We start from the raw sequence: 12,570 nt of genomic DNA, 5'->3' as shown, positions 1-12,570 counted from the left end.
TTTAACTTAAAGAGCTTCTGCCTCAGCAATTTTCACTTCGATGTTTTAATTTTGGGACAAATGTTTATGAAATATTCTGAGTGCCTTTGTATTTAATGACTCTTCTCCCCAAATATCTGTGGAAACTATGTTATTGATTCACATCAATAAATTTATATTGTTTTAAATGTAGCAAATGATATGGGAATATATACTGTATAGATACAATCAACCAGGTCCTTACTGTCTTATGTAATATAAATAGAACAAATGTATATGGTATTAATCCTACACTGTTGTTGAATATATCTCAATAATTGTGCACAGTTCTTTCTATGCCTTTTAGAATTCTTACTCTGGTTATTCTAAGTCACTCTACACTAATATGTTGTTTCTCCTCAGGTAGTATTTTTTGAATGTATGCTATCCATTCTACAATAAACATTTGTTGTGGATACTTTCCATGCAGACCAGATGGGGTTTTTAAGGATTAATAATTGATGGCTTCATGTAATTGCTCTTTCTGAGAATTTGAGAATTTTTTTTCCTATATGTTAGTAACTTTGTCTTCTGCAAGATGGTTTACAAGCATTATTGTACTTAGTCCTTATTGCAAATCTTTAGGTTTGGCATTGTTATTCTCATTTTATAAATGAAAAACAAAACAAAACAAAAATATAAAGAGGCTTCCACAAATATGAAGTAAGTAGACACAAGCCTATCTGTGTATATAGACCAACACTTAGCCTCTACAATATATAGTGTCCCAGGTGATTCCTGTTTCAGCGGCATTGGCTCCTACAAGGTGCTGAATTAGGGTAAGTTCAGAACTGCACTATTTGACAATCTGGTGCTCTACAGAATGTTATGATAGAAATTTGAGAAGACAATACAACTTGACGAAATTGAATAGTTGTTAAGTGCCCAGCACAGTAATAGCATATCTAGGATTAGCTGTTTGAATTTTAGCTACCTGGTTTGCTTACAACTTTTCATTTGTTTGGACTTTTAATTCTGAATTTGAAAGCCAAGTGCTAATATATATATGGAAACATTAAATAACTCATATATTTTGTGTTATATCTCCATGAAAAACAAACTATATGGTAATAAATTTTTCTTTTCTCTTTTTTCCTTGCTTTTTTTTTTTAATGCAGTGGGATGCATTTTGCTTTTATGCTGGAGTTCACCCCTGTGGCTTGGATTTATCACAGTAGCATCTGTCTTCGGTCTGTTTGCTAACTAGAAATCAAGAAAAGACATGAGGAGGTTTGTTTACTGCAAGGTGGTCCTTGCCACTTCGCTGATGTGGGTTCTGGTTGATGTCTTCTTACTCCTTTACTTCAGTGAATGTAACAAATGTGATGACAAGAAGGAGAGATCCCTTCTACCTGCTCTCAGGGGTAAGTGCTTAATAAAATAAATGTTACTTTTATAGAGATAGGGAATGGTGGTGACTCATGACAAAACATGAAACTTCAAAATAGGGTTTTTTTAAAAACCGCTCATTGAGTTAGAAGAACACTTTGGCAGAACTATTCATGTACATTTAACTGTGGTAAAGCTACTCTACTTTTCTTGGCCTCAGTTTCTTGTTGAAAGAAATGAGAAGAATGAAATGACCTCTGAGGCACCTTCTAATTCTAATAATTTCTATGTTCTGGGACTGTACAAAAAGAATAATTCAGTGAACATTCAAATTGGACAGAATTTTAAATGTAGGCTTCCAGAAGTAAAAGCCCTTCGAGACCAAGCATGTAACATAAAGAAGGAAACCTACTAAAGTGAGAGAGTGGGAACTATAGCAAAATTGAACTGTACATGACACCCCTAAAGACTTCCAAATATAATAAAACAAACAAACAAACAAACAAACACTTTTTAAAAGAATATACATGTTGGTGGCCAGATCCAACCTGTGGGCTATCAGATTATTGTCCTACTAGAGGCCTGTTGCACGGATTCATGCATGTAGGGGGCGGGGGTGTTCCTCAGCCTGGCCTGCACCCTCTTGCAATCTGGGACCCCTGGGGGATGTCCAACTGCCAGTTTAGGCATCCCCCGAGGGATATAGCAGTGTGCCAAGCTGCAGGTGGCCAGGAAGGAGCCTGAGCTGGGGCCAGGCACCACACTGTTCATGCTCATCCCGGCCCACTGTGCCTGCTGCTGCGCCTCAGTAGTGCTGCTGTGGAGTCGGGAGAGGCTCCCGCCGCTGCAGCTGCGCTCACCAGCCGTGAGCCTGGCTTCTGGCTGAGTGGCACTCCCTCTGTGGGAGTGCACTGACCACCAGGGGGCAGCCCCTGCATTGAGTATCTGCCTCCTGGTAGTCACTGTGCATCATAGTGACTGGTTGACTGGTCATTCTGGTCGTTCAGTTGTAATGGTCACTTAGGCTTTTATATATATATAGATGTTAAGGGCAAAGGATAATTTCAAGTATATGATAGTCACTTTGACTCTATATTTACCTCATTTGGGACCAGTTTCAAAGACTGGAGAAAAGTGAATTCTAAAAAAGCATAGTGATATGTATAAATGGGGATTTATTGTGACATTATAGGCATTCCTTTCCTCCAATTATTTCAAATAATTTTCTCTATGCTTTTTGTTGACTTATAGACCTATAAATATATTTTTGAAATATTCCTAGTAAATGAATGCTTCTACAGTGTTTAAGGGTGCTTGAAATTAGTTTTGTTCTCATTGAATCAAAAATTTTTTTCTTTGAAATCTAATTTACATTAATTTTGTTTAGCAAAACTTTTCTTCATAAATATGACAAAAGGTGAACTCTGAGTCCTATTTGAAATGTTTGTGCCTTTAGGAAGAGTGAATATAAATTTCTTACTTGATATTTATTTAATGAATGTCATCAGATTTCATTGTTACAGATATTTTTGAAGTTATTTATTAATTAATTTGCTAATAAACAGACTTTCATAGATATTATCTGGTTGTATGAGGTTTAGGAAAACACAGAAGAGCATTTCCAAAAAAATTAATTTTTGTTAAGAGTATTTAGGGCATCTTGAATTTGCTTCAGATTCCAATAATGCCCTTAGTCAATTGGAGAAATTCTAATTATCTTCTTCTTTTCAAAATTAGTCTAACCTTTTCACTATAATTTTTGACTATTCAAAGGTTTGAGAAAAAGTACTGCAGAACTGACTGAGCCATTTCAATATTTTATATGCATCTTTTATACATTTATACTATAGCTATTCAAAGTGGAGAACATTATGAGTCTATCAGATTTTGATAAATGAACATGGGTTTGATATGCTGATCTTTAGTTAAAATCCCAGAACAAATCAGCCTTCTCTCCTTCTTTGTTGGAATCAGTTGAGTTGCTGCTGAAAGTGGAAATGTGTTCTGATGAATTATAACAGTTTGGAATGATCACTTTGTCATTTGTTGAATGGAGACATGTAGATTGATCACAGAAAGTGTTATAATCTGATTCAGCAAAATTATAATAGCCTTTTCTACAAGTACCAAAAAAGTACAGTTTTGCTGATTTAAGTTCTTAATGCTCAGTCTTAAATCTAAAAATGTGAAATGTAACGATGCAATGCAAAAATAGTAATTTGTCCTTGTACTTAAATTGTAAAATTAAACTATATTATCTTTATTTTTAAGAGTTGTTTAGTTGTATGTTATGTCTGTCTTGAATGTTTGGGGTTTAATTACATTTTCTATTTTTAATTATTTTTTCAGAGTATCACTTCATTTAGGAATTTGTGCCATGTATTTAGAATATATTTTATTTACAGGCAGATGATATTGTGCAAAGTTCACTTACCTGAAATTTTCATGTTGAAAATATGCTAAAACAGGCCTTTTTGACTTAAAAAAAGTTGATCTTTGGGGACCTGTGTGTCTTTATCTATCATAGTAAAAGCGTAATATGGTAATTAGACTGGATGTCCTTCCAGACAACCTTCCGGACGAGCTGTGAGGGAAGCCCAGGTACGGGGTGCCTTCCGGAGGCCGGAGGGAAGCCCGGGTCCTAGATACCTGCCAGGGGCCAGAAGGAAGCTCAGGTCCTGAGTGCCAGAGGGAAGCTGTTGCCGGCAGCTGGGGGAAGGAAGGCCTACTCTTGCAGGAATTTTGTGCATCAGGTGTCTGGTTAATAAAATAAAGGGTTTGGGATGAGGTGGTTTCTAACATCCCTTCTAGTTCTAAACATTACATTTTAAACAATTTTTAAGTACCCAATATTAGCATACACTATGAATTAATTTTGAGAAACGTTCATGTATTTATTCATCACATCCTCAATTACTTAAGTGCCTATGACATTAACATGTTGCACACCTTAAACCTACACAATGTTATATATCAATTATATTTCAATTAAAAAAGAAAAGAACAAGAAAAAGCATAAAGACATCTGAGCTCACTGGTGATGTAACAAGATTACCACAGGGTTAAAAGCCTAGGCTTTGTTGCCCTGGTTGATTTGGCTCACTGGATAAGAACATTGGCTTGCTGACTGAACGGTCCCAGGTTTGATTCCAGTCAAGGGCACGTGCCCAGGTTGCGGGCTCAATCCCCAGTAGGGGGCATGCAGGAGGCAGCTGATTGATGATTCTCATCATTGATGTTTCTGTCTCTCCTTCTCTCTTCCTCTCTGAAATCAATAAAAATATATTTAAAAAATTTTTTTAAAAGCCTAGGCTTTGTTGAACAACCTGGTTCTTACCTCCTCCCCATTGAATGGTTATGTGACATTTTGCAAATTCCTTAATAAAATGATAGTGTTCTCACTTAAAATGAGAAATGGAGAGGCAGTAAATCCTGCTTTACATGGTTGCCTTGGTAATTAAATGAGATGATGTACATAAAGCCTTCAGGGGAGTATTGACTCACAGTAATCTTTGTATCAATATCTGCTAAATGTTGAGGAGTAGATCGACAGGTCTGAATGAGGCTCCTCCTGGCATTGCTGTCCAGGGTGAATAGGGTGCAGAGCAAGGGACGAGGAGGAACAGTTATTCTGGATGAGACCCCAAAGGAGGAAGTAACTCTTTTAAAAAATAATTTGTTAAGTGGCTACTATGTGTCTGTGGTAAGATCTGGAGACATAAGGGAACTGAGGTCCTTACTACTGTCTTGAAGCTTATAGTCAATAACAAAGTACACATTTTTCTCCCATTCTTTGTCACTCCCTCTTTGAAAAATGTAATTTAGAAATTTTATCAAGCATAATGTGTATAATGAGTATTAAGATGATGAAGAGGGATACTCTGAGTAGAGGAAAATAGATCTAAGGTATTAGATAAAAATTTCACAGACTGTGGCATTTAAGTTTAGGTCGAAAACGTTAAAGTGGGATATAACTAGTTAAAGAAGAAAATATGAAAATTTTTATGAAATGATAAAGGTTACCGAATACCCAGGATACTTCTTAAGGAGAAAAATATAGAGGTCTTATAAAATTAGAGTGACTAAGACGGGAGTATTGGTACAAAGGGACACAAAGGGTAGGCAAATTGCCCAGTGGAGCAGAATAGACGTAGACATACTGTTCACATGTTGGGAACATTCAGGATGTGGCAGAGGAAGACTGCACATCAATGGGGAAAGGAAGTGCTGTTCAATAAGTGGAGCTGAAATAAAGTGGGAATCCATGTGGAAAACAGATGAAATTGAATGTCTACTTCATGTCACAAACCAATATAAACTTTGGATGTCTTAATGTCAAAATAAAACTTTTAGCAGAAAACATTTAGGCATCTACTAGATCTATAATTAAGAAAAAAATCTGGCCCTATCTGGTTTGGCTCAGTGGATAAAGTGTCAGCCTGGGTACTGAAGGGCCCCGGGTTTGATTCCTGTCAAGGGCTCTATCCCCAGTAGGGGGTGTGCAGGAAGTAGCCAATCAATGATTCTCATCATTGATGTTTCTATCTCTTTTTCCCTCTTCCCCTCTGAAATCAATAAAGATATATTTAAAAAGAAGAAAAAATTCTGAAACATTATACAAAAAATTTTACCATAAATAGAATATAGATAAATTTGATTGTATTAAAATTGAGAAAGTTGGTTAATTCAACTATAACTTAAAGTAAAAAGAGAAGTTACAAATTATAGATGTTCAAAGAACATGCAACTAAGAGATTATTGTCAAATATATAGAAATAACTCCTATTTTAATACAATAAGCCGAATAATCCAATAGGAGAAAAATGGACATTAGACGTGAATAGATAATTGCTTAAGAAAGGGAACACATCTAGCAAAAAAACTTGTGAAGAAATATACATCTTCAGTTTTGATCAGGGAAATACAGACCAAGGCTACAATTACCTATTTATATCCATTCAGTTGGCAAAAATTAGACTACTATTGCTAATTGTTAGAAATTATGCATTTCCACATTTTTATTATAACTTTAGGTAGCAATTTCGCATTATCTTTGAAATCTGGACATTTGTGTATGAGCCATTACTCGTAGTCATATACTCAAGATAATTTGTTCCACATACACAAATAATTCATAGTATTGCTCATAACATGAAAGGCTAAAAATAGCCCATATTCCCATCAATGGAAAAGTTGATGAACAGTGATATGTCAATATAAGGAATTAGTATATAGTAGTCAAAATGGATGAACTGCGGTGACTTGCACCAATATGAGTAAATCTTGATGATACAATGGTAAGTTAAGTATAAAAGTTAGGTCTCTGAAAGATGATATATAGCATGATACAGTTTGAAAGCTAAAATCAACTAAAATTTGCAAATATACATTTTAGGGACATATCCAGATGCAATGAGATTTTACATAAAACCAGTGAGGCTAATTATTAATATGGGATTTAGGACATTGACTCCTGTCAGGGGAGACAGGAGAATGGGATAAGGGTGAACATTTTGGCTGAATGTGGGTCATTTCTGGGGTTCCAGATTTGTTTTGTGTGTGGGTTTGATGTGTTTATTACGTCATATACTAGTAGATGATTAAATGAATGAATAAGAGCCACTAAAAGTATTTAAAAATTGGGAAGCCACTTAATGGGTTTAAAAGGCAGAGCAGACATGATCCCATTTGTGTTATGGAAAGATCACTATGGATTTACTCCAGACAGTGGATTGGAGGAGAACCAATCTCTTCAGGAGGCTGGGTCGGAAGATGTGACAGCATTCCATGAATTCTGTTCAGGAAGTGATGCCTGCTTGGAGCAGAGTAGTGGCAGTGAGGTATGAAAGAAGTGGGTAAAATGAACAGGTATTTGAGATATGGGAGCAAGAGAGCTAGATGCTTGACTGCCTCTGATGTGTGTAGGAGAGAAGTGTCGAGGACAAGCCTTGAGTTCCTTCAGGGCATTAGTTGATTCAATTTCCTGAAAGTGAAGAGAATGTAGGAGGAGATGATTTAAGGGTGGATGTTGAGTTTATTTTAGACATGTTGAGTTTGACACCTGTTAAGCAGCTGAATGGAATTTTTTCATAGGAAGTTGGCTAAGTTATTAAACTCTAAATATCAAACTTAAAAAAACCATCACTTCTATGGACCTTTTCCCCCTAAAATGGATTATGTTCTTCATTAAATGGAGTACATGGAATATAACTGAATATTTATAACCGAGTGAGCATTATCATTTTATGTATTAATTATTGAATGATGCTATTAAAAAAAGATTATTTCAAAGACTTTATGGGAGCATGTAGACTTGTTTCAACGTTAGTTTTCCGTGACTCCTTTTCCTATTTTTTTAAGGCGGGCTTTTTGGTAACATAAGTAGTAATTAGAAGAGCACATTAACTCTTTTATGCCACTCTGGGGCCACCTAGAACTAACACGCACTGGAGGATATTTCTAACTCCTAATTGGTATGGCACACTAAGTGGTGCTACTCCCAAGTTGGAAGAGTTAGAAGAGATAGCTGAATAAATAGGTATTTAAATAGTCCAGTGCGGCTGCAGTGCACTTACAAACAAACACTGGGGAAATTTGAGGTTGTTTTGCAGGTTTGCACGAGCACTCTACAATATCAGATCCTACTCCTGGCTCCCCCACTAAGGGCTATGTCCTCATAGTTAATTGACCTCTCTGGGCCTCAGTTGCTGTCTGTATAATGAAATGAATATAAGACATGGTTTATAAAATATATGCTAGTCTCCAAATGAAGAATGTTTCTAACTACTTTTTTTCAATAAAACTATGGAAAGTTATTTCAGTATCAACTTTTGATTAGTCCATAGATAATGTGTGATCTTATATAAAATTGGTGATATGGAGGTGACGTGGTGGGAAGCTGTCTGCTTAGAAACTGCAGAAAGGCCTTCTCATCACCACAGGGGACAGTAGGGGTATAAAATTATCATATTTAAGAAGGGAAGGAAACTACCATTCTGTACCTGATCCTGAATCTTAAACATATTATACATGCTTAGGAAATTAAATTAAGTTTTCTTCCTAAAAAAAAAAAGGGAAAATAAGAAATTGCTGCTTATATGTAAACAAAGGTAAGTGTATTAGACAATAATAATGATCATAAATTATTAACTACTCTATTAATGTACAAATGTTAACTCAATTAATTCCTTCCCCCTCCCAAAAAAAAATCTGTGAAGTAGGCATTCTTCTTCTTTTATGTATGGGGAAACTGAGGCAAAGTGAATGAATGGGAAAATAATTTTGTGTTTCCTCTGTACTCACACACATAAATACTTCTCATGCCAGACATGTGGGTTTTTCCATACTAAGCAATTCTCTGAGACATCAGCAGGGTATCCTACAATTCTGAGACCATCTACCTGTATTTAGCATCAGATCCCACAAGTTAAGGGCTCAGTTTCAGAAGACTGCCTTCACTTGTCACCAATTGCAAATATTAAGTTGTCACCTGTACTTCTGACTGATCACTTATAAATTGTTTCCAAGACCTGCTCTTTGGACTCAATAATTTGCTAGAATACCTCACAGAATTTAGGGAAACATTTATTTACAGTTATAAAGGATATAGTGAGAATATGAATGAATAGCCAGATGAAACAATACATAGGGTGAGGTCTACAAGGGTCTTAAGTGCAGGAGCTTCTGTTCCCCATGGAGTTGGGGTATGCCCCCCTCTTGTTATGTAGATATATTCACCAACCCAGAAGCTCTCTGAACCCCATACTTTTACTTTGGGGATTTTTATGGAGGCTTCATTACATAGATATGATCAATCATTAACTCAATCTCCAACTTCCTGGAACTTGGAGGTAGGGATGCTGAAAGTTCCAAGCTTCTAATCATGGCTCAGTCATTGTGGTGACCAATCCTATTTGAGAGCTGCCCAGGAGCCCACTCATTCAAAAGAGTTGCCTCATTCTAACAAAAGACACTGTTGTCATCCAGGAAATTCCAAGGGATTTAGGAGCTCTGTGGCAGGAACCAAAGTCAAAGACAAAATATTAGAACAAAAGATGCTTTGAGTGCTGTTATTACTTAGGAAATAACAAGGGTTAGAGGACCTCTCTGCTAGGAACCCGAGTAGAGACCGATCTAGCTTTATTCTGCTATTTCACAGTGAGGTTATGGGAAGTGCCAGCATTTTTACAGTCAATAGAATAGGATTTGGTTATTATACTGTACAAGGACTTGGTCATCAATAAATGCCAGTTTGCAGTGGACTTTAAGAATCATGCTTTCATTCAGATACAATCTGGAGTACATATTCTGAAACTTGAATTGAGTGTTTTGTCTTTACTCTCAGAGACACCCTAGGTTCTGACAGATCTCCCTGGTTAGTGGGATATGGCAACTCTAGCCAGGAAAATATTTCCCAGGGTTTATACCTTTATTTTATTTTATTTTATTTTATTTTATTTTATTTTATTTTATTTTTTATTGATTTCGGAGAGATAGAGAGAGATAGAAACATTAATGATGAGAGAATCATTGATCAGCTACCTCCTGCACAAAACACACTGGGGAACCAGCCTGCAACTCAGGCATGTGCCCTGACTGGGAGTCCAACCATGACCTCCTGGTTCATAGGTTGATGCTCAACCACTGAGCTATGCCGGCCAGGCCATATCTTTGATTTTTTTAATTTTTGTCTTTTGTTGTTGTTAATCCTCACCCAGGATATTTTTTCCATTGATTTTTTTTTTTTTTTTAGAGAGAGTAGAAGAGAGTTCATATCTTTTATACAATAGTATTAACTCTTCTGACATTTAAAGGTTGTAAAAAATTACTCTTATCCACTTCTGTTCCTCAATACTCTCCCAACACTTTTCTGAATAGGGGAAATCAAGAAAATGAGTGGAATTGTTGACTGGCAATCTCAATTAGATACCTCCATGTTTCCGTTGGTCCTGCCTGGGAAACTAACTGATACCCTCTCATAAACCTAGGGACACAGGTAACCTTGTGCTATTGGATTTTTGACAGTGGGCTATTGTATCAATCCTTTCTTTTGTTTCTTTCTAAATTATTTTCTCATGACATGAGCACCAAGCAATGTACTCATTTATTAAATAATAAATGTTTGTGATTTTGTTTGATTAATCTTTCGTGCTCCAGGGGATAATTCCAGTGTGCAGGTGTGACAGAAAACTGGAAAACGAAACTGATGAATTAGGGTGTTAATGCTAACACCATTTTAAAAAATATATATATATAACTTCATCTTTTGGAGGCAGGTAAAAGAGTGTGATGGATTAAAATGCATTGTCAGTATTGGAATTGCTCTGAATAAATTATGATGACTGCTGGAATTTTCAGATGGTAATATTTATAGACATATGAAAAGTGGGGCATATAAGCACAATCAACTTGGATTAAAGGCAGGTATTTCCCAGATAATTTTCAATAAAGTTTATAAATAGTATCAAATATTTATAGGCCTTATAAAGTTTTGACCCTTGATATTTACTTAGTTCTTTCATATTTTTATTCATAATTTACTCTGATCCCTCTGCTGTTTCATACAGATATATTCCTGTGAGATATAAAAATACGTTGTAATAATGAACAATTATTAGGTATACTATGGTAGATGCTTTAGATATAAAGTTTTTATTAATTCTGAAAAGTATCATGGAGGATAGGTACTATTATCATCCTCATTTATATAGAAGAAATGGAGACCTAGAAAGGTTAATTAAGTTCCTCAAGGTCACAAAACTGGTAAGAGGGAACAAAGGACTCACAGCCTTTCTGGTCATGTTTTACAGCCCAGACTTTGAAGCCCTGTGTTATGCTGTGTCCCTGACTCAGGTGTGCCTAGACTCTTTAGGCAGAGTATGCATAACATTTATATACTATTATAAAATATTTACACAAATAAGGATATTTCTGGAGGACAGAAAAGGAAGAGGCCACACACCTATAGAAACATGTCTTCTTATAACTTGGGAGTATTCTGTAGGCTCACCATCCCTTATTTTAGACTGTAGCAATTTTGCATTTATTGACTCTCTACAGTATACTAATTAATTTAAGTTGTAATTTTTCACAGCAGTTTCCTTTGGGATTAACCCTGTGAAGTCTTAGAAAGAATACTTAAAAGTTGTGAACAGGAGCAGCTCTATTTTTTTTCAGAACAATTGGGTACTATGAAATATACAGAGTTTAATCAAATAGAATATGTCTTCAAGAATCATAGAGTCTATTGGAGCCCTGATGTATACATACATGGCATATCCTATCTAATAAAAGAGAAACATGGTAATTAGCCGTACAGCCGCTACCCTTCCCATTGGCTAATCAGTGAGATATGCAAATTAACTGCCAACCAAGATGGCGGCCGGCAGCCAGGCAGCTGACGCAAACAGGGAGGCTTGCTTGCTTCAGTGACAGAGGAAGCCAAGCTTCCCCGCCTGCCTTGCCGGCCTCTCAGCTACACTCTAAGCAACATTGTAACAAATATAGAAGCTAAACAAAACCCCAGGCTTCAGCCAGCAGGACTGCAACATTGTTTCAAATACAGAAGGTAAACAAAGGCCAGAAACCTGCTTTCAGCAGAGGAGGTCTCATAGCTGGAGCCGAGCCTCAGAGCTAAAGCTGGCCCAGAATAAAAAAAAAAAGGAAAAAAGGACAGGTTGGGAGCTTCAGTCACCCGCCAGCCTAAAAACAGCCCCCAGCCCCTCACCCAGACTGGCCAGGCACCCCAGTGGGGACCCCCACCCTGAAGGGTGTGTGACCAGATGCAAACAGCCATCATCCCCTCACCCAGGCTGGCCAGGCACCGAAGCGGGACCTCCACTCAGATCCAGGACACTCTTCAGGGCAAACCAGCCAGCCCCCACCCGTGCACCAGGCTTCTATCCTATATAGTAAAAGGGTAATATGCCTCCCAGCACTGGGATTAGCGTGACAGGGGGCAGCGACCAAATCCCCTGATCGCCCTGCGGCTCTGTGTGTGACAGGGGGCGGGGCCACAACCTCCCTATCCGCCCTGCTCTGTTCGTGACAGGGGGAAGCTCCTCAACCCCCTGATTGGCCCTGCTCTGTGCGTGACAGGGGGGAGCTCCCCAACCCCCTGATTACCCTGCGCCTCTGTGTGTGACAGGGTGTGGCGCCCCAACCCACTGATCGGCCCTGCTCTGTGTGTGACAGGGGGGAGCTCCCCAACCCCCTGATCACCCT

General features: G+C 37.4%; 1 protein-coding gene across 3 annotated transcripts in view; it reads left to right on the top strand.

Moving 5' to 3' along the window:
* GALNT13 (polypeptide N-acetylgalactosaminyltransferase 13) overlaps positions 1–12,570 on the top strand; it is a 491,703-nt gene that overhangs the window by 81,834 nt on the left and 397,299 nt on the right. For all 3 annotated transcript variants that reach the window (XM_070422971.1, XM_070422970.1, XM_070422972.1), the window contains exon 3: positions 1,137–1,382. In XM_070422971.1, the coding sequence (XP_070279072.1) occupies positions 1,241–1,382 (142 nt within the window). In that variant the 5' untranslated portion in view covers positions 1,137–1,240. The remainder of the gene's footprint in view (positions 1–1,136; positions 1,383–12,570) is intronic.

Source organism: Myotis yumanensis, unplaced genomic scaffold (assembly GCF_028538775.1).
Source record: "Myotis yumanensis isolate MYYU_CA2020_CCGP unplaced genomic scaffold, mMyoYum1.0.hap1 SCAF_8, whole genome shotgun sequence".
NCBI lineage: Eukaryota > Metazoa > Chordata > Mammalia > Chiroptera > Vespertilionidae > Myotis > Myotis yumanensis.
This window is presented reverse-complemented; position numbering and strand designations above follow the sequence as displayed.